Source organism: Pangasianodon hypophthalmus, chromosome 19 (genome assembly GCF_027358585.1).
Source record: "Pangasianodon hypophthalmus isolate fPanHyp1 chromosome 19, fPanHyp1.pri, whole genome shotgun sequence".
NCBI lineage: Eukaryota > Metazoa > Chordata > Actinopteri > Siluriformes > Pangasiidae > Pangasianodon > Pangasianodon hypophthalmus.
This window is the reverse complement of record NC_069728.1, coordinates 11,588,874-11,611,069: the sequence shown is the minus strand read 5'-3', so window position 1 is coordinate 11,611,069 and position 22,196 is coordinate 11,588,874. Positions and strand designations below refer to the sequence as shown.

The 22,196-nt window shown below is 40.0% G+C and overlaps 1 protein-coding gene and 7 non-coding genes across 8 annotated transcripts; all 8 read right to left on the bottom strand.

Annotated features, from left to right (window-relative positions):
* Positions 1–1,155: 1,155 nt before the first annotated feature.
* acbd3 (acyl-Coenzyme A binding domain containing 3) lies at positions 1,156–13,724 on the bottom strand. The gene is made up of 8 exons (XM_026922700.3): positions 13,397–13,724; positions 9,320–9,461; positions 8,853–8,993; positions 7,543–7,701; positions 5,912–6,086; positions 5,443–5,629; positions 4,909–5,193; positions 1,156–4,556 (listed from the first exon to the last, which is right to left on the bottom strand). Exons 1-8 carry the CDS (start codon positions 13,662–13,664, stop codon positions 4,345–4,347), a joined length of 1,569 nt encoding a protein of 522 aa, XP_026778501.1. The 5' UTR covers positions 13,665–13,724; the 3' UTR covers positions 1,156–4,344.
* Positions 13,725–15,621: 1,897 nt separating this feature from the next.
* On the bottom strand, positions 15,622–15,695 carry trnai-aau (transfer RNA isoleucine (anticodon AAU)). Its single transcript has one exon. It is a non-coding gene; the product is annotated as a tRNA-Ile (tRNA).
* A 961-nt stretch (positions 15,696–16,656) lies between these two features.
* trnai-aau (transfer RNA isoleucine (anticodon AAU)) lies at positions 16,657–16,730 on the bottom strand. Its single transcript has one exon. It is a non-coding gene; the product is annotated as a tRNA-Ile (tRNA).
* A 992-nt stretch (positions 16,731–17,722) lies between these two features.
* trnai-aau (transfer RNA isoleucine (anticodon AAU)) lies at positions 17,723–17,796 on the bottom strand. The gene has a single exon. It is a non-coding gene; the product is annotated as a tRNA-Ile (tRNA).
* Positions 17,797–18,780: 984 nt separating this feature from the next.
* trnai-aau (transfer RNA isoleucine (anticodon AAU)) lies at positions 18,781–18,854 on the bottom strand. Its single transcript has one exon. It is a non-coding gene; the product is annotated as a tRNA-Ile (tRNA).
* A 955-nt stretch (positions 18,855–19,809) lies between these two features.
* trnai-aau (transfer RNA isoleucine (anticodon AAU)) lies at positions 19,810–19,883 on the bottom strand. Its single transcript has one exon. It is a non-coding gene; the product is annotated as a tRNA-Ile (tRNA).
* Positions 19,884–20,867: 984 nt separating this feature from the next.
* Positions 20,868–20,941, bottom strand: trnai-aau (transfer RNA isoleucine (anticodon AAU)). Its single transcript has one exon. It is a non-coding gene; the product is annotated as a tRNA-Ile (tRNA).
* A 984-nt stretch (positions 20,942–21,925) lies between these two features.
* trnai-aau (transfer RNA isoleucine (anticodon AAU)) lies at positions 21,926–21,999 on the bottom strand. The gene has a single exon. It is a non-coding gene; the product is annotated as a tRNA-Ile (tRNA).
* Between the last annotated feature and the right edge of the window lie 197 nt (positions 22,000–22,196).

Sequence of the window (22,196 nt, the reverse complement as noted above, 5' to 3'; positions counted from 1 at the left end):
CTCTACAATAAAGCTTTATCATCGTCTAAAGAAAGTATGTAGGATGAAAAATGAACAGCAGTGAAAGTAAGTCTTTCCTTGATAAATAACAGATGTAGCATTTTCACATTATTTACCTCACATGTACTAGGCTCAATATGATCCATCACTGGAGGACTATTTAACATTAATATTTGTATAAATAAGTTTCAGCAGTTAAAACCTAAATATACATATATTTTTACAAATTCTTTAATTGACAACTTTTCTGTTTTAGCTCTTAATTCTCTAATTAATCTTTTTTCCTCTATATCTGTATTTTCACAGCAGTGGCACTAGTGCAAGTTTCCAGCTCCCCCTTGTGGTTTTAGTAAAGAAAGACTAGGAAAACAATGCACCATGGCACTTAATTTCTAAAAGTAAATAATTGCTAAATCTAATAAAATACTTGCTAAACTTAATCACAGGCTCTGGATTACTGATCAGAAGGTCAGGGGTTCAACCCTAGCACCACCAAGCTGAACAAGACCTTTAACCCTTTCTGCTCCAGGGTCACTGTATCCCAGCTGACCTTGCACTCTGACCCCAACTTCCTAACAAGCTAGGATATGAAGAAAAGAATTTCACTGTACATGTGACAAAGGTTTCTTTTTCTAAAAGTAATAATTACTAACATCCTAAACCTAAAGGATGTTGACTACCATCATGTCTTCTTTAAGCATTCTGATCAGAGCATCTGTCCTGACTGACACGTACTATTTGTCCAGAAACAGCAAGATGTCATCTCCTAAATAAATCCAAAGTAAATCCAACTAGAGGTTTGATTTGAACAGGAATCAACTGTCTATAGGTATTTTTGTTTAAAATATAAGGGAAAAAAATTACCATACATGTATGCTGTTCAAATGCAATGTGCTTTAGTCTTCTTAAATAGACAAAATACAGAAATGTCAAGGAATGGTTATTATAAAGCTGTCTTACCAAATGTTATCATTTTGTCATTATTCTGGAGTTTTTATTCTGGACTCATTTTTCATTACAACTGTTAAACATCTGTTTAGGTACCAGAGCAATTATCATCACTACCTCCATTCCACTTTGCACCTTTGCTCACTGCACTGTGCTGTCTTCCATTACGTTAATCCATGTCATTTACACACATCATGCCATTTGCACTGCTTTTCATGCCTTTATTTATTTTGCACTGTTGACTCCATGCCATTTGCACTTTACTGCCACCTTAACTCATTGTTTCTTTTCACTTCACACTTAATGCTACTTGCTGTTTTGCACTTCTGGTTAGACACTCACTGCATTTCATCAGCTTTGTACTTGTACTCTGCTCAATGACAATGAAGTTGCATCTAATCTGCAATAATTATTTGCAATGTTACTAATGTACCGTAGAAATAATGAATGAATATCCACCATAAAAAACAGATTTTATACAGGGGCAATGTTTGTAAATCTGATTTGTGCTTTTAAAAAAAAAAAAAAAAAAAAAAAAAAAAAAAAAAAAAAGAGATAACTGAAGTACATGGAAAACATCCAAATGCAAGAACACACCAAATGCATTAATCACAGTCAGAAAGGTACAGGTGAACTTGGGTTTAATCAGGATTAAATATAATTCTCAGGGAAAGTGATCCCTGAACTCATTCCTGTCAAATCAATGCAAAAAAAAAAAAAAACTTTCAAGTTACTTCATGTGTTCATAGTATGAAATTTACATTGATTTTCACTTTGCAAATGGGAGAAATGTACAATATGATATTCACCACATTTCCATCTTTTCATCACAAGTCCTTAGTCCTAGATCAAGCCCTCGGTTACATTCCACTTTACAAAGGCCTGACTTAGCATTATTAACACATGGAAAATAAAACACAAGGGAAAAATTATGAAAAAAACACATATGTACACATTTTACTGTTAACTGTAATGATGGTGTTGGGCTGCTACTGGGTGTCAGGCTCTCATCATCACTGCTCTGGACAGCACTGTGCACATGGTCACATGCTAAACCATTTAGGGGAAATTTAAATAAAAAAAATAAAATAAAAAAAAAATTTTTTAATCATATTTCAGCTGTACTTGTTATAGTAAGGTCATCAAACAACCAGTGATGAATATTTTAGAGTGTTAAAGAAGCCTTTTTTAAATGACAGCCAGAACAGAGCACATAATGGTTGAGTTCACAGCATTGCTCACTGTAAATGCTTTTCAAAACTGCCAGCAACCAATAAAAAGCAGAAACAGTCAAAGCGCTCACAGATTCAGCCATTGCTTTTGGTAATTAGTCTGGCAGCCACAGTAATATGAAAAAAAACACACAAGACAGTTAGTTTGTAATAAAGATAATGAAGTGTTCGTGTAACATGTAAGACCATGAACTTACTTACTATTTGTGTTTTAATGTGGCTTTCTATAACTACGTACATAAAAATGTAACAGCCACAGACCAAAAAGCCAAGAAGAGTTTAAACAGCGAGTTATGCCACGATAGGAAAAAGTCAGTACTTCCAGAACCCAAAATCCGAAAAAAAACAAAAACAAAAAAAAAAAAACTAAATGACGGTGACTAGTTCAGGCGAGAGATGAGAAGCTCATTCAGAAGCAGAAGAGTGAACAGTTGGGAGATAAGTTATATGTAATATGACAGAGACATCAAGGACCCTAATCTACTAGGCGGATAAATAAATATTTATTAAATGCTTTACACACAGTCCAACCACTTTAGCAAATTTCTGCAAAACAAAACAAATCTCTTCCTTGCAAGGTCTCCACCAGTTTATTCCTGAAATTCATCATCCCTACCATTCTGTCAGTAGAAAAGTCATGTATTACTGGTTTCTTTTGTCCCGGCAGCCCCCGCTTGCACATGTTGCTGGATCAAACCTGTACTACACGCTGATTTATGATGCACTATTACTATTACAGATGTACAGATGTACAGATGTAGACAGCTGGCGGATATTCCAGTGGTCACCTAAAAGAGGAAGTGCTGCTATTCTACAACCACCTGGACCAGTGTCTAGGAAAGCCAGATTACATTTATTTCCATGAAAACAAGCTGCTTGTTCACTTATTCTGTTCACACAATAATGATGCTGCTGATGATGATTATGATGATGTGTTAAATATTGCTAAAATATCATTACAATTTCAATTAGCCTGTATAGAGGTATAATAACAGCAAAAAAAATTTTTTTAAAAAATCAGCATATGAACAATGTCTTCAACTGATAACAACCACAAACAACAGAGAATGATTAAGTTAATAGAAATTAACTTAAAAGAAGAGCAACCAATAAAAAGAGAGAGGAGGTGTGGTTTCTAGTCGAGCACTATTCTTAGAAATTAACTGTTACATTACCACTTAGCGACATGCCTGCTTATATAGTACGCTACTGATATGTCCAATGTCTAAGTGCTCTCCAGGACGAATTCCTTTTGGATAATAAACTGCAAGAGAATTTGTTCCATGGCTGTTATCAAGGTATTGCACTAATATTTTTAACTAATTAACTAATATTAATAATTACCTAATATTTTTTGCACAGCTGTATTTTTTCCTGGAATTGAACTACAGGCCCGTCTTTTTATTGCCAGTGTTTGGTAACTAATCAAGATGCAATCATCATCACCACCACCACCATCATCAGCCGTTATTTACATTTTCAGTAATGTAGTACATGAATAGCCATGAATATGCACAAGTATAAAAAAAGAAGACACTGAGACAGACTTTCACTGATAAGATGACGGGCTTGCTTCTGAAAAATACTATGCAGTGATGAATATTCAAAAACAAACGGCCATGGGGCCAATTCAGCTTTAATAAACAGGTTCCAGAAAGGATCTTTCTAGGAAATAATGTAATGGAAATAAAAGCACTGGGTCCAGGCGCCAAAAAAAAAAAAAAAAAAAAAAAAAAAGGCAGAAAAGCAGCTTTAATTATTCCCCACGCAAGACTTCCCTACTTTTTACTCATACTTCCTAGACTCTTCACCTGAACATATCAAATAAATCAGTCAATTTCACTGAACATATAGAGCTCTCTTAGTGGCCAAAGCACCTCTTTGGATGACATAAGGACATGGAGGCTGAGGAGAAATCACACTGTGAACAGAAGACAATACTATCAACAAGCACAGAATCCTAGAGCACGCCTTTCAGAGTGCAAAACAGAGGTGGCACGAATACATCAGAGGCCAATCCTCCTAAATTCGAACAGCATGAGACACTCCCCATGCACACTCACGCACACACGCGCGCACGCGCACACACACACACACACACACACACACACACACACACACACACACACACACACAATCTTGCGCCACAGTCTTGACCCCAGGCTTATCTGGTGTAGTAGACTCTGTAATAGACACTCTTCGACCTCCAGAGGGAGTACGAGTTGTCAAATTTGAGTAGGTAGATGCCACGGCCGGGGTACTGGTGACTCCCTGCGTACACCTCCTCATGGCAGTCCCGCCGGTAAACCGGCACGATCTCATCCACCTGAGGCTTCCCTGCCTCCTTCTTGGCCTTTTCCTCCTCACTTTGAGGCTCTATACAGAGAGAAAAACAAGCCTGTTTAGCACTTCTTATGTAATCCATAAACATTGAAAAGAAATGCTTTACATATTAGGTGCATTAGGTAGTAGGTCAGTGCATCACTACTCCTTTTTCCATTCATCTAAGGTGAGAGTCTAGTAAACAACAGACCTAATTATTACATTTCATAACAGACTGTCCCTTTAGGAACCAAAACAATACTTTCTGTGCCCAGTCATTATCAGTGGCCTTGATACAATCTATTATTTTTGCTGTAAAATGTGATCAAAGCTTAATTATCATACATAAATTATAACTAGTAATAATGGCACCCGCATTGTGAATACTAAACCACTTTTTCCTCACCATCCTCATCCTCATCTTCGTCGCTGGACTCACTGACGTGCACGCTGACCGAGGCGTTGGTGGAGTCAGTCCATTCGAAGAAGACACCAAACCCAATGTCATAGTGGTCTGTGGCAAATTCCCAGAAGAGATAGGAGCCCTCCTCATGGGTGGGGACCCTGACTGTAACCACTTCCCCTCGGCCTACCGTGATCACGGAGTCCACGTCCTGGCGAATCTTCTCCTTAAAGTCTTTGATCTGCGGCCGCGTCCACATAGAGGGGGCTGCTATCACTGGGGGAGAGTCTGGTGAGGGAGGATGAGAGAGAAAGTGTAGGTACTTTGGGAACAAAAACAAAAGATATATTTGGTGTCTTTTAAACGAAAAAGCAGTATGATACTAGACAGCAAGAGCAAAGAAATAAATCAGTGGAGGACAGAATCCATTACAAGTTGCATAATACATACTTCAATAAATGTGTGTATAATGTGAATGCATTTAAAGACAAAATAATTCATGATTAAGGTTCAGGTCTTCTCTCTGAGCACTCCCACCTGTTGGGCCGTTCTCAGTGACCTCCTCTGCAGGCTCCAGCTCTGGCTCTCTATCTACACTGTCAGTGGACGACTCTGCCTGGCCATTCACTGTGGGAGCCTCCTCACCGATGGGGGACGCCGACGTCTCGCTGGCCTCTAATTTAGAGAGAACTATAGCGTCCTCCTGCTGCTTCTGTAGGGCTGCCTAAAGGAAATCAGAATAGAAGGCAGCTAATTTAAAAAAGTATTTAAAATGTTGTTATTTAACAATGACAAACATATAATCACTGATAAATGGCAAATGGCTGTGGTATAAGAGGAATAAGACACTTCGAGACATGTTGGTTATTCTTCAATAACAGCCTTACACCACCGAGTTGTTGATTCTTTTCCTATAACAGCATATTACAGAGAAAATCTCAGTAATATTAGTTACTCAGTTACATTATAATACTATTACAGAGAAAATCTCAGTAAGGTATCTAACCTGCTGCTGGGCCAGCTGCACCTGGTAGAGCTGCTGCATGTACTGCTGGTAGTGCTGTTCCTGCAGCTGCCTGATGAGAATGAGCTGCTGCTCGGGACTGTCCGGGTACTGCTGCGCTGCATACTGCTGAAACTGCACGGCTGTTTGCGCATTTAACGCAGCCATGATCTGCTGCCTGCAAGCGCCAGAGGACAAGAAATAGTAAGTGTGCATTTAATAAATGCCAATATGTACAAGCCTTCCTTAGGCAAATGGTCCTGCAGTCTTAGACTATTACACTCTTCTTACAAGGATAATTAGCATCACTAATGGTTTCAGCATGTACTCGTACTAGCAAAACAACAGGCAAATTTTCATTTCCTGTTCAAGTGCATGACACAGAGATATGAATCTCCCGATGGTGACAAGCAGGTATCATTAATGTTCTAAATGTTTTTACAAATAATTGAATTCCTGGTTCCTGCACTAAATACTTGCAAATTATTGTTATTATTATTATTATCATTATTATCATTATTAGTTTTTAAATTAAGTTAAATTTTATTTTAAATATTAATAAACAATAGTACTATTACTATTTATTAGATATATTATTTATTAATATTTTCATTACTATACATCATTGCTATTATTTATTATATATCACAATTGTTCCACTCTGTTTAATGCACCCTGAACTGCATCCAGCCGCTATTTCTACCTCCACTGTAATGTAAATTACGACTGAGCCTACCATTTCTCATTAAAGTGAAATATTTGTATATTAGATGCAATATTTGGATATTAGGGTGGTAATTGTGTTGTGTTGAATGTATCACGTTGTGACCAAACACAAAGAAAAATTCCTAATATATGTAAATGTATATGGCGATTAAAACGATTCTAATTCATTACAGGATGAGCGACATTTAAAACTGGGATGTCTATGTTTAATGTAAATGCTGCAAAGTTTAAATGACTCATCTGAGGTCATTCTTTGGACCAGCATTTTGGCTAGTACCATTTCCTACTGGAACAGAAAGATGAACAGGACATGCCTCAGTGATAATGTTGCTGACACAAACAAAAATGAAACAATAACTATATAAAAATAAATCTTTCAATTCAAAATCACAAAATGACAAATTATAATGCCCTTTTCTCTTAGTGAATAAAAAACAAGACATATGTCATAAATGGTCCACTGTCAGGAAGTGGAAACCTTTTCACCATCTTCACACACTCAAGTTTGCAACCAATTTGAACAATTATACAAGAGAACTAATCAACAGCATGGACAGAGCAGAATGCTTTTTAGGATGTGGATGCTCAAACATCATTGGATAAATAGCTTAAAGTTAACTTCTGGAGTTAATCAGCGTAGCCTTTAATACCAAATTTTCTCCTTAAAAACTGCATTTTGTAGTGTTTTGGGCCAATGTAATGCTATATGGCTAGAACTCGTTCCTGAAGACACTCCACTAAAACAATTGTGCTTTGTTCAAGTGTTCAGTGGAGCAATGGTATTAAACACACCCACTTCTCTGAAGGAGCTGCCTCTTAGAGTCACAGCAGGCGTGGTATAATATAATTATCCAACATGTATCAAAGAAGGAGAAGGGCTATCAGTGTCCACAGTTGTTCTCACTCACTTCTGCTGCTCCACACGAAGTCTCTCCTCCTCAGCCTGCCTCCTTTGTTCCTCTTCTCTCCTTAGTCTCTCCTCCTCCTCCCTCCGGCGCCGCTCCTCCTCCTGCAACTGACGCTCCCGTTCCTCTTCCTCTCGACGCTGTTGCTCCTCTTCCTCCCTCCTGCCACACACAAACACAAGTCAGATGTGAGAAACTAAACACAAGACAACGTTATACATTTTTACCTTTCTGTATACACGAAAATGCAATGCACCTACAAGCACAGCCTGCTGAATTATTCTAATAGTTCAATTTTAGTGCTCAATCAAATCCTGTTTAGTGTAACACACAGGCTAATACATGTGACAGGAAAACAGTGAGATAGCAGGAAGCACAACAGGAAGCCTCCATCAGCAATGTTACCACTTTTTCTGGACTGAGAAAGAAAACAAATATGTAACAACCACATATAAACCAAGAAAATGTATTTGCAGAGACGTGCACTTTGTGTGGTCAAAAATGTATAAACCAAGGGCGTATTGTGGTTGATTTGTCATTCATTTAAATGTTTGGTCCAACACAATTAGCAGAATTTGCAACTAAAGCGACTAGATGAAACATGAACATTTTCTATATTATGTTATGGTTTAAGGAGGAGATGACAGAAAAGAGCAAGTGCATGCTGGAATGTCTCTATACTGAATATACAGTTTCCTAAAGAATGCAGAATCTTTGCAGAAAGATATTTTTTGGAATGACTTTTCCATAAAACCTCTTACACTGTCAGTACTGATCACTGTCATAATAAGATGAAATATAATGACTGTGAGAAAAGCATAATGCTAAGCCATACTGCTTTATTCCTCATGTAACCATATCAATAGTATGTTAGTAATTGTTAATTATTAACCTCATAATCACAGCTATAGTGAATATTTGTGTACTGGACAAGTGCAGTATAAAAATAACATACAAAGTGCAGCAGAAAGATGGTGAAGTGGCAAAATAGATTTTATATAATTAACACAAATGCTCCTAAGGTCTGTAATCATGGTGTATGATATAAATAACTGAACTAATAATGGAAAGCAAGAACGTTAACAGCAAACCTGCATTTTCATAGTAAAACAAAGAAGTTAAACAAAGAAATTCCTGACTCAGAAGTCACTGTTGTTCCTCTGACATACACATGCAGTACTTGTGAGTTTGTTTACAGGCCAAAGGGCAGGAGTGCTTGTGGTCTCTTAACATAAATGAACAAAGAGCAAAGTTACTACTGCAGCAACCAGCTACTACTTCCCAGGAATGACACATATATGCAAAGGCCTCACCTCTTCCTCTCTTGCTCCTCTTTTTCAATTTTGTGAGATGCGACAAACGGCGCAAATAAAGTACAGCATTTATTTAACAGCTTGACAAATTCCACCATGGCCTCGTCCTTCCCAATGTTCCCCAACGCTGCCCATTCTTTCCTGAAAAAGACACATTACAATGCAAAGCATGGGTAACTGCAGCATAGTTATCACTTCTCAAAATCATGACCAACATGAGCACACTGCAGAAAAATCACAGCACTGATCATTAAAAATACATATCATTCAGGAAACACACTGACTGAACAACACAAAATGTGAGCTAAGCAGTCGTAAATAATAAATAAAACTGATCATGAACAGAGGGCTCTCAAAAGGCTCTTTTTAAATTAAAATAATAATAATAATAAAAAATAAACACCCCTCTCCTGCATCAGTCACTGAAAAGCTTTGCGCAGGATCAAGAGTGAAAATGTGAAGCCTACCTGCGGTCATTTCCCAGCACATCGAAGAAGCCCACTTCAGGGGAGGCGTCTGGATTGTAGGGCCCCTGAGATACCTGCTTATGGAGAGCCACCAGACGCAGCTTCTCTTCATATGTTGGGTGGAAGGCCTTTCCATCTTTTTCTGTGGGTAGACATACAGAAATAACAGCATGTCTTGTATTAAATAGCATTTGGGATGTGCTTTATGTTATTTGATCTTCTAAAGACTTGGACAGTAATGTAGACTCTACTGAACAGACACAAGGTTAAAAAAAAAAAAGGCAAACCAACATATAAGCTCTGGTGATCACTTTTTAAGCCAAAGTCAAATAATAAATATATTAAACTTTCCTATTAATGAGCTGAAATACGATTGATGAAATCTTCTCTAAGACGATGCTGCAACACTGGACCGTTACCATCTTACATAGTGTTAAGGCAGTGCGTAGACTTGCTCTCTTTTGTAGAGAGATTTGAGCAGCAAAAGTTGATAGTTATACATATACACACACCCTAAGTAGTAGCTGTAGAAGTCTGAATCTGAATCTGTTAAACAGACTTTGTGACAGATCATGAGATTATTAAGTGTAAAAGCACTTAAGTGCAATGCTCCATCAGTTACAGCCTTGCTGTTGGATCCTACCACCAGCCCACCCTCTCGAGTGCTCTTACAGCACTGTTCTCCACTCCTCATCCATTAAACTCTGTATACACACAAACAACACAAGCTACAGAAAATTCCATCAAATCAACATATATGCCATGTACAATCCATTTTATAAAGCGCAGCCAGTGTAAGATTTAGGTCCAAGTAATCAGGAATGGTTTATCACACATCTGTCTTATTGCTTTCTGCAGGAACTTACAGAACCCATGAGTACAAGGAAGTCTAAGAGTTCAGAAAGTAAACAAATGCATCAAATACAAAAAAAAACAAAAAAAAACCAAATACTGAAAAAAAGAAAGTAAACAAATCTCATATACTACTAGATAAAACGTATGAAGAATAAGTTTCTGTTAACCCTTTAAACCCTCAGGACACAGTGTAGGGCTCAGACCTACATTCTCACTCCTTCACTGTAGTTACTGAATAATATACTTAGTAAGAAATAAATCACAACAAGGTGAGCTTTTATAAAAAAATAATCAACCACAGGTTAGATGCAGCCCAACACTAACTGTTTCATCAACACCCCAAAGTTAATTATTTTCCAACAACAGCACTTCCTCACAACTATTTGCCAATGATTACAATTTTTAATAATTTATTATTGAATGGCACGTTGTGCTTGTTTTTTATCAGTTTATACTTACGTACAATGTATGTTTCATTAGAACAGCAATACACAGTCATTCCCTCACCAGCCTCTCTTTTTTTCCCCCTCTCTCGAAGTTAATAAAACCGAAAAACGCAGCTTGTCAATAGCAAAACACAAACTCCTCTCTCCCAAGGACAACTTTCTGACTGTTTTAAAAAAGCACTGATACTGGAGGCTCCTTCCATAAATGTTAAATAAATGTCTCCTTACAAAAATCATATCACTGATGCTGTACAAGTCCCTGTGAATGAGCTGTCGCTATAGAAACAATAATGTATTAGAACAAGCCCATTAATATAAACCTGTGATTTGCCTTGCAGCTGCACTACTGTCAGAGCTGCCATTATAGAAAATTAATCAACACCTTCTAAACATCAGTGTAGTCAATGGCGCTTATTATTATTGGAAAACAGGTAATTCAATGTTGTGCAGTTCACCGTTAATGAAAAGAAACCTGATCAGGAAGGCCAGAGGGAAGACAGAGCAGTCAGGCTAAAAACTCACCACATATCCCATAGCTGTAAGTAGCTGTTAGTGTATGGAGAATGTGTGTGTGTGATTTCTCCAAATGATCTGCAATTCTGGCTCCAATTCAGAGCTAGCTAGTGACTATCATGAGCCAAAAACATAATGCAGTCCTTAAAAACACCCTCTTTAGCCTCCTATGGGTAAAACACACCATTTCTGAAAGCCTGAATCACAATCTTAACTTGAAATATGACTTGTAATGTTGGACAATTTTCATAAATCACTTGCTTTAAAAAGCAACACCAACCACATATGATTCTGCTGTCATGTCTCCAGCCACCAACCTTTTTTACATTAACTACAGTTATACACTACATTGCCAAAAGTTTGTGCACATCTGACCATCCCATCCCATTCCACATTTCATCCTCCTTTGCTGTTATAATAGCCTCCACTCTTCTGGAAAGGTTTTCGACTAGATATTGGAGCATGGCTGTGGGGATTTTGTTCATTTAGCTACAAGAGAATGAATAAAATCAGTCACTGATGTTGGATGAGGAGGCCTGGTGCCTAGTCAGTGTTCCAATTCATCCCAAAGGTGTTCAGTGGGGTTGAGGTCAGGGCTCTGTGCAGGTCATTCGAGTTCTTTCAATTTTCATGAAGCTTGCTTTGTGTATAGGATTACTGTCATGCTGTAACATGTTTTGACCTCTTAGTTAGGTAAATGGTAATGCTATAGCATACAAAGATATCCTATACAATTTTTGTGCTTCCAACTACGTGGCAACATTTTGAGGAAGACGCACATATGAGTGTGATGGGATTGTACAAAGACAGACTCCTACACAGTAAGGAGATAATAAAGACAGGTATCTCGTTGCTGGTCATGACAGTGTATTTACATGCAGGAAAAAATGTGACGTCTGTAGTAAAACAGATTTCGGCAGTATTTCCGTCAGTGTGTTTACATGCACTCAAGGTAACTGATAAGCAGCAAACTCTAGATTTATGGGAAAAAAGTCTGATTTCTTCTACATAATCTATTGGCTTAATGACATTTTTTTCCACTCTCAAGGTAGTAGTGTTGCTAGTTTCTAAATAAGCTGAATTATTTTATTGTTACATTTTCTTTGCAAAAACATTCTCTCCTTTTCTTACTACATGTTTACTATTTCTGGCTGGTTGATTAACCTAATTAATCACTAACTATTAGTCTCTCCAGTTAATGGTAAATATTTATTTAGGAGATAACGCTGGCCTTTTTTTTTTTTTTTTTTGGAAGGTGCCATTATTTTGATCCAAAGATACTAGAGGCGAACTTTTCCCCCTGTGGTTGTTGGTGTATGAGTGTGTGTTTGTGTCAGAGAGATGATAAGCACAATGAGGTGTATTGTTCATGAACTTAAACCTCACATTACACCTCTGTATTCACTGTTCATGAACTTTAACATTTTAAGAGAGACGTTTTATTCTAGACTCCAAATAAAAGATAATAAACGCTCATGATTTCATGTTTTGCTACATGTCACTAATGAGTGATTTCAGTGTGTAGTTTCTGATGCCTTGTGTTCAGTTCATTGCTTTGCCACTAGAGTCGCGAAACAGCACACACAAGCGAACGTGTGAGAGTCTGTGTGTGACTACAGTTCCACGTCAACCTTACTGTTTATGTTTTTTATATATATATATATATATATATATATATATATATATCTCTAATGATCTGTGTGTGGAAACTGTTGCTTTTGTGTGAAAGGCCACCGGATCCGATTCTCCTCTGCACTGGACATTTAGAGTCTCTGCTCCTCACACCTCAATCAGCTCATTAGCTAATTATAAATTTTTTTTAACATGGTTAGCAAAAAAACTAAAATGTATAAATGAAGTGGAGGATCGAGACAGAACCATACTGAGCCTGTAAAGTAACCTGTTCATTGACACATGACATGTCGCACCAGCCAAACCAGCTCCTCATCCTGAAGCACGGCTAGCTGTTGTAGGGCGTACCTCAGTGAACTGTCCGTGGTTAACATGAATATACAGCAGCACTAACAGACAGGTCGCTACTACTGACATGACATTTAACCTCAACGACACGGAAAACAGCAAGCACTACATGCTCGGCTAATAAACACGGTGATTAGCCACAACAGAAGAAGCTAGCCCAGCTAGCTAGCATGCTAATTGACTGTGCTAGATTACACGGCCGCGAAGGTTTAGCCGCATAGTTTCGGAACAAAACTGGTCCCGGGTTTAAGTAGTTAAATTAACCTAAAGTTTAAAAGTGCACCTTTAAAGAATCTGAGAGCCAGGCCGTAGAGCTCCACTAAAGGAAAGCCCCATATCCTCTCCACGGAATTCTCGGCATTTTGCTCCCCGTCGTCCCGGCCGGTGGCACTCGGCTCCTCGGCCCTGTGCTCGTCTGTGTGCGGCCCGAGCGCGTCCGCGTGATCCGCTTCTCCCTCCGAATCCGGGCTGAGAGTCAAGCCGTCGATAGAAACTTCGAGACGGCTCGCATTTCCACCGTTGAGGTCGCCGCTCTGAACCTCAGTCGCCATCGTGCAGAAACGTCAGCTGGTCCGGCCACGTACCTACTTCCGCCTTAGCGCTGCCGGATTTCTGCTTCTTCTTCACAGAGGCGGAGAACAGCAGGAGAGCGGACAGCGCCATCTACAGATACTTACCTCCATTTACCTCCACCTGCCGCCATTTACCCCATCTGCCTCCACCTGCTGCCATCTACCGCCAATTACCACCATTTACCCCACCTACCGCCATTTACCCCATCTACCTCCATCTACCACCATTTAACACATCTACCTCCACCTACCTACCATCTACCAACATCTACCCCAGTCTATCTCCACCTAGCCTCTCTATCATAACCTCCCTACCATAAAGCACAATTGGCAAATTGGCCCCCAGAGGTGGGTTGTGCAGGCCTGCCAGTGTGTGAACACACCCTGGCTCCTACCAGTCAAGTTCCAGATATGGGTCAAATAGCCTGACAAGAGTTCGTCAGCCTTCGAGCACAATCTTCTTAGGAGAACGATACTCTAAACAAACCGTGGTAAAGCTTGGAGCCGGCTATAGATCTTCTGCCATTGCTATGGGTAAATAGTGGGGAGAACAAAACCCGGGTGAATGATGGCTACATGCTACAACAGTGAAGGGTGTGAGAGGGTTAAAGCCCCACTGGTCTGTGCCTTTGAATGGAGGAAGGCAGCATCCAGATCTCAGAATTATCTGGGGCCCTTGGATTGGATACATATAGGGATAGAAAGGAAATCAGAGATTATTTTAAAAGATCTTTTGTGGAATGGGAAATCAGGGAATGAAACTGTATGGAAGGGAGCGAGTGCATTAATTTGTAAAAGGGTGGGGCATTAGTTGCCATGTAGACCATCATGTACATTGATCAATAGACAGCTCACATTTGGGAGTAGACTCTGTCCTGTACAATTCAGTGTTTTCTCTGCTCTCATTTCAACTCAGGATGGGCAGCTGATTTAGTACTGCAGGAGTAGGGTTGTAAAGGTGGGCATTGAGATATAACAGTGAAAATCCAGTCAGTCCTGGGACAGAGATCAAATGTTGTGGTGACCCGTACAGGGATGAAACCCACGAACTTGACATCACGCTCTAACCAGCTGAGCTAATCTACTTCAAATTCATTAGCTGGCATATTTGATATCATGACGATGATGATGATGATGATGATGATAATAATGATCATACTGATATAGGGATGGAAAGGAAAGCAGAGATTATACTGAGGGCTCTTGAATGGAATGGGAAATCAGGGAATTAAATTGTTTGGAAGAGAGTGAGTGCGTTAATTTTAAGAAGGTGGGAATCACAAAATACTAGCTATTGAAGTTTCAGGGAGTTGACAACATACAGTCATCCAGCCTAGCAGCTCATTTGGAGGGGTTTTGTTTTGTTCTCTCTCTCTCTCTCTCTCTCTCTCAATAAAACGATGTGTTAAGCTGTAAGCTTGTCTGTAAACAAAACAACAGTTTTACGATTTGCTGTAAAGACTCCAATATAGGAATAGATTGATACAAGTATCTTTAAATATACCAATAACATTTTCATCATATGCTCCCATTGTCATACCTATCATCACAGGCCCATGTCCACCAACTGAACCACTGAGGAATTAACTAGGTGTGTCTCATATTGTTGAGTGTTCACAAACTTCAGCAAAGCTGCTGCACTCTACAATGATATGGGCTCAGAGAGGATCCTTTACTGGCACCTTGGACTTAATTCTCATTGACCAAGCGGATAAGCAACAAGGTGTGTGTGAACTCGGCACTAGCCCTTGGACAGAGGAAGAATCACATGCGTTGCTCCTTTTGCAAGTGGAGTGGAAGGGAAGGAGGTGAAATCCAAGTCACTTGAACTCGGGATGTGCTGCTGATTTAGTACTCCAGGGTGTAAAGCTGTTTATTAAGATATAGCAGTGAAAACCCTGGGATTTGAGGAGAAGACAGAGGCCAAAAGCTCGCGTGGCCCGTACGGGGATCGAACCCGCGACCTTGGCGTTATTAGCACCACGCTCTAACCAACTGAGCTAACCGGCCAGTAGGTGGCAGTAGAGCGACCACTTTTGGGCGTTGTTCCTTCATTTATTTACGTATTTGTTTCTTTTATTAAAGCATTATTTCAAGAGGTTTTTCTTTTCTCTTGCTCAGCATACGCTACTTCATTTTCATATAGGGATATAGGGACGGAAAGGAAAGCAGAGATTATACTGAGGGCTCTTGATTGGAATGGGAAATCAGGGAATTAAATTGTTTGGAAGAGAGTGAGTGCATGCATTTTTAAGAAGGTGGGAGTCACAAAATAAAATAAGATTAAAAGAAGTCGAGTGGCTAATACACTTGACTTATGCTATAGCCTACTAGCTATTGAAGTTTTAGGGAGTTGACAACATACAGTCATCCAGCCTAGCAGCTCATTTGGAGGGGTTTTGTTTTGTTCTCTCTCTCTCTCTCTCTCTCTCTCAATAAAACGATGTGTTAAGCTGTAAGCTTGTCTGTAAACAAAACAACAGTTTTACGATTTGCTGTAAAGACTCCAATATAGGAATAGATTGATACAAGTATCTTTAAATGACATTTTCATCATATGCTCCCATTGTCATACCTATCATCACAGGCCCATGTCCACCAACTGAACCACTGAGGAATTAACTAGGTGTGTCTCATATTGTTGAGTGTTCACAAACTTCAGCAAAGCTGCTGCACTCTACAATGATATGGGCTCAGAGAGGATCCTTTACTGGCACCTTGGACTTAATTCTCATTGACCAAGCGGATAAGCAACAAGGTGTGTGTGAACTCGGCACTAGCCCTTGGACAGAGGAAGAATCACATGCGTTGCTCCTTTTGCAAGTGGAGTGGAAGGGAAGGAGGTGAAATCCAAGTCACTTGAACTCGGGATGTGCTGCTGATTTAGTACTCCAGGGTGTAAAGCTGTTTATTAAGATATAGCAGTGAAAACCCTGGGATTTGAGGAGAAGACAGAGGCCAAAAGCTCGCGTGGCCCGTACGGGGATCGAACCCGCGACCTTGGCGTTATTAGCACCACGCTCTAACCAACTGAGCTAACCAGCCAGTAGGTGGCAGTAGAGCGACCACTTTTGGGCGTTGTTCCTTCATTTATTTACGTATTTGTTTCTTTTATTAAAGCATTATTTCAAGAGGTTTTTCTTTTCTCTTGCTCAGCATACGCTACTTCATTTTCATATAGGGATATAGGGATATAGGGACGGAAAGGAAAGCAGAGATTATACTGAGGGCTCTTGATTGGAATGGGAAATCAGGGAATTAAATTGTTTGGAAGAGAGTGAGTGCATGCATTTTTAAGAAGGTGGGAGTCACAAAATAAAATAAGATTAAAAGAAGTCGAGAGGCTAATACACTTGACTTATGCTATAGCCTACTAGCTATTGAAGTTTTAGGGAGTTGACAACATACAGTCATCCAGCCTAGCAGCTCATTTGGAGGGATTTTGTTTTGTTCTCTCTCTCTCTCTCTCTCTCTCTCTCTCTCAATAAAACGATGTGTTAAGCTGTAAGCTTGTCTGTAAACAAAACAACAGTTTTACGATTTGCTGTAAAGACTCCAATATAGGAATAGATTGATACAAGTATCTTTAAATATACCAATAACATTTTCATCATATGCTCCCATTGTCATACCTATCATCACAGGCCCATGTCCACCAACTGAACCACTGAGGAATTAACTAGGTGTGTCTCATATTGTTGAGTGTTCACAAACTTCAGCAAAGCTGCTGCACTCTACAATGATATGGGCTCAGAGAGGATCCTTTACTGGCACCTTGGACTTAATTCTCATTGACCAAGCGGATAAGCAACAAGGTGTGTGTGAACTCGGCACTAGCCCTTGGACAGAGGAAGAATCACATGCGTTGCTCCTTTTGCAAGTGGAGTGGAAGGGAAGGAGGTGAAGGAGGTGAAATCCAAGTCACTTGAACTCGGGATGTGCTGCTGATTTAGTACTCCAGGGTGTAAAGCTGTTTATTAAGATATAGCAGTGAAAACCCTGGGATTTGAGGAGAAGACAGAGGCCAAAAGCTCGCGTGGCCCGTACGGGGATCGAACCCGCGACCTTGGCGTTATTAGCACCACGCTCTAACCAACTGAGCTAACCGGCCAGTAGGTGGCAGTAGAGCGACCACTTTTGGGCGTTGTTCCTTCATTTATTTACGTATTTGTTTCTTTTATTAAAGCATTATTTCAAGAGGTTTTTCTTTTCTCTTGCTCAGCATACGCTACTTCATTTTCATATAGGGATATAGGGACGGAAAGGAAAGCAGAGATTATACTGAGGGCTCTTGATTGGAATGGGAAATCAGGGAATTAAATTGTTTGGAAGAGAGTGAGTGCATGCATTTTTAAGAAGGTGGGAGTCACAAAATAAAATAAGATTAAAAGAAGTCGAGAGGCTAATACACTTGACTTATGCTATAGCCTACTAGCTATTGAAGTTTTAGGGAGTTGACAACATACAGTCATCCAGCCTAGCAGCTCATTTGGAGGGATTTTGTTTTGTTCTCTCTCTCTCTCTCTCTCTCTCTCTCTCTCAATAAAACGATGTGTTAAGCTGTAAGCTTGTCTGTAAACAAAACAACAGTTTTACGATTTGCTGTAAAGACTCCAATATAGGAATAGATTTATACAAGTATCTTTAAATATACCAATAACATTTTCATCATATGCTCCCATTGTCATACCTATCATCACAGGCCCATGTCCACCAACTGAACCACTGAGGAATTAACTAGGTGTGTCTCATATTGTTGAGTGTTCACAAACTTCAGCAAAGCTGCTGCACTCTACAATGATATGGGCTCAGAGAGGATCCTTTACTGGCACCTTGGACTTAATTCTCATTGACCAAGCGGATAAGCAACAAGGTGTGTGTGAACTCGGCACTAGCCCTTGGACAGAGGAAGAATCACATGCGTTGCTCCTTTTGCAAGTGGAGTGGAAGGGAAGGAGGTGAAGGAGGTGAAATCCAAGTCACTTGAACTCGGGATGTGCTGCTGATTTAGTACTCCAGGGTGTAAAGCTGTTTATTAAGATATAGCAGTGAAAACCCTGGGATTTGAGGAGAAGACAGAGGCCAAAAGCTCGCGTGGCCCGTACGGGGATCGAACCCGCGACCTTGGCGTTATTAGCACCACGCTCTAACCAACTGAGCTAACCGGCCAGTAGGTGGCAGTAGAGCGACCACTTTTGGGCGTTGTTCCTTCATTTATTTACGTATTTGTTTCTTTTATTAAAGCATTATTTCAAGAGGTTTTTCTTTTCTCTTGCTCAGCATACGCTACTTCATTTTCATATAGGGATATAGGGACGGAAAGGAAAGCAGAGATTATACTGAGGGCTCTTGATTGGAATGGGAAATCAGGGAATTAAATTGTTTGGAAGAGAGAGAGTGCATGCATTTTTAAGAAGGTGGGAGTCACAAAATAAAATAAGATTAAAAGAAGTCGAGTGGCTAATACACTTGACTTATGCTATAGCCTACTAGCTATTGAAGTTTTAGGGAGTTGACAACATACAGTCATCCAGCCTAGCAGCTCATTTGGAGGGGTTTTGTTTTGTTCTCTCTCTCTCTCTCTCTCAATAAAACGATGTGTTAAGCTGTAAGCTTGTCTGTAAACAAAACAACAGTTTTACGATTTGCTGTAAAGACTCCAATATAGGAATAGATTGATACAAGTATCTTTAAATAACATTTTCATCATATGCTCCCATTGTCATACCTATCATCACAGGCCCATGTCCACCAACTGAACCACTGAGGAATTAACTAGGTGTGTCTCATATTGTTGAGTGTTCACAAACTTCAGCAAAGCTGCTGCACTCTACAATGATATGGGATCAGAGAGGATCCTTTACTGGCACCTTGGACTTAATTCTCATTGACCAAGCGGATAAGCAACAAGGTGTGTGTGAACTCGGCACTAGCCCTTGGACAGAGGAAGAATCACATGCGTTGCTCCTTTTGCAAGTGGAGTGGAAGGGAAGGAGGTGAAATCCAAGTCACTTGAACTCGGGATGTGCTGCTGATTTAGTACTCCAGGGTGTAAAGCTGTTTATTAAGATATAGCAGTGAAAACCCTGGGATTTGAGGAGAAGACAGAGGCCAAAAGCTCGCGTGGCCCGTACGGGGATCGAACCCGCGACCTTGGCGTTATTAGCACCACGCTCTAACCAACTGAGCTAACCGGCCAGTAGGTGGCAGTAGAGCGACCACTTTTGGGCGTTGTTCCTTCATTTATTTACGTATTTGTTTCTTTTATTAAAGCATTATTTCAAGAGGTTTTTCTTTTCTCTTGCTCAGCATACGCTACTTCATTTTCATATAGGGATATAGGGACGGAAAGGAAAGCAGAGATTATACTGAGGGCTCTTGATTGGAATGGGAAATCAGGGAATTAAATTGTTTGGAAGAGAGTGAGTGCATGCATTTTTAAGAAGGTGGGAGTCACAAAATAAAATAAGATTAAAAGAAGTCGAGAGGCTAATACACTTGACTTATGCTATAGCCTACTAGCTATTGAAGTTTTAGGGAGTTGACAACATACAGTCATCCAGCCTAGCAGCTCATTTGGAGGGATTTTGTTTTGTTCTCTCTCTCTCTCTCTCTCTCTCTCTCTCTCAATAAAACGATGTGTTAAGCTGTAAGCTTGTCTGTAAACAAAACAACAGTTTTACGATTTGCTGTAAAGACTCCAATATAGGAATAGATTTATACAAGTATCTTTAAATATACCAATAACATTTTCATCATATGCTCCCATTGTCATACCTATCATCACAGGCCCATGTCCACCAACTGAACCACTGAGGAATTAACTAGGTGTGTCTCATATTGTTGAGTGTTCACAAACTTCAGCAAAGCTGCTGCACTCTACAATGATATGGGCTCAGAGAGGATCCTTTACTGGCACCTTGGACTTAATTCTCATTGACCAAGCGGATAAGCAACAAGGTGTGTGTGAACTCGGCACTAGCCCTTGGACAGAGGAAGAATCACATGCGTTGCTCCTTTTGCAAGTGGAGTGGAAGGGAAGGAGGTGAAGGAGGTGAAATCCAAGTCACTTGAACTCGGGATGTGCTGCTGATTTAGTACTCCAGGGTGTAAAGCTGTTTATTAAGATATAGCAGTGAAAACCCTGGGATTTGAGGAGAAGACAGAGGCCAAAAGCTCGCGTGGCCCGTACGGGGATCGAACCCGCGACCTTGGCGTTATTAGCACCACGCTCTAACCAACTGAGCTAACCGGCCAGTAGGTGGCAGTAGAGCGACCACTTTTGGGCGTTGTTCCTTCATTTATTTACGTATTTGTTTCTTTTATTAAAGCATTATTTCAAGAGGTTTTTCTTTTCTCTTGCTCAGCATACGCTACTTCATTTTCATATAGGGATATAGGGATATAGGGACGGAAAGGAAAGCAGAGATTATACTGAGGGCTCTTGATTGGAATGGGAAATCAGGGAATTAAATTGTTTGGAAGAGAGTGAGTGCATGCATTTTTAAGAAGGTGGGAGTCACAAAATAAAATAAGATTAAAAGAAGTCGAGAGGCTAATACACTTGACTTATGCTATAGCCTACTAGCTATTGAAGTTTTAGGGAGTTGACAACATACAGTCATCCAGCCTAGCAGCTCATTTGGAGGGATTTTGTTTTGTTCTCTCTCTCTCTCTCTCTCTCTCAATAAAACGATGTGTTAAGCTGTAAGCTTGTCTGTAAACAAAACAACAGTTTTACGATTTGCTGTAAAGATTCCAATATAGGAATAGATTGATACAAGTATCTTTAAATATACCAATAACATTTTCATCATATGCTCCCATTGTCATACCTATCATCACAGGCCCATGTCCACCAACTGAACCACTGAGGAATTAACTAGGTGTGTCTCATATTGTTGAGTGTTCACAAACTTCAGCAAAGCTGCTGCACTCTACAATGATATGGGATCAGAGAGGATCCTTTACTGGCACCTTGGACTTAATTCTCATTGACCAAGCGGATAAGCAACAAGGTGTGTGTGAACTCGGCACTAGCCCTTCGACAGAGGAAGAATCACATGCGTTGCTCCTTTTGCAAGTGGAGTGGAAGGGAAGGAGGTGAAGGAGGTGAAATTCAAGTCACTTGAACTCGGGATGTGCTGCTGATTTAGTACTCCAGGGTGTAAAGCTGTTTATTAAGATATAGCAGTGAAAACCCTGGGATTTGAGGAGAAGACAGAGGCCAAAAGCTCGCGTGGCCCGTACGGGGATCGAACCCGCGACCTTGGCGTTATTAGCACCACGCTCTAACCAACTGAGCTAACCGGCCAGTAGGTGGCAGTAGAGCGACCACTTTTGGGCGTTGTTCCTTCATTTATTTACGTATTTGTTTCTTTTATTAAAGCATTATTTCAAGAGGTTTTTCTTTTCTCTTGCTCAGCATACGCTACTTCATTTTCATATAGGGATATAGGGACGGAAAGGAAAGCAGAGATTATACTAAGGGCTCTTGATTGGAATGGGAAA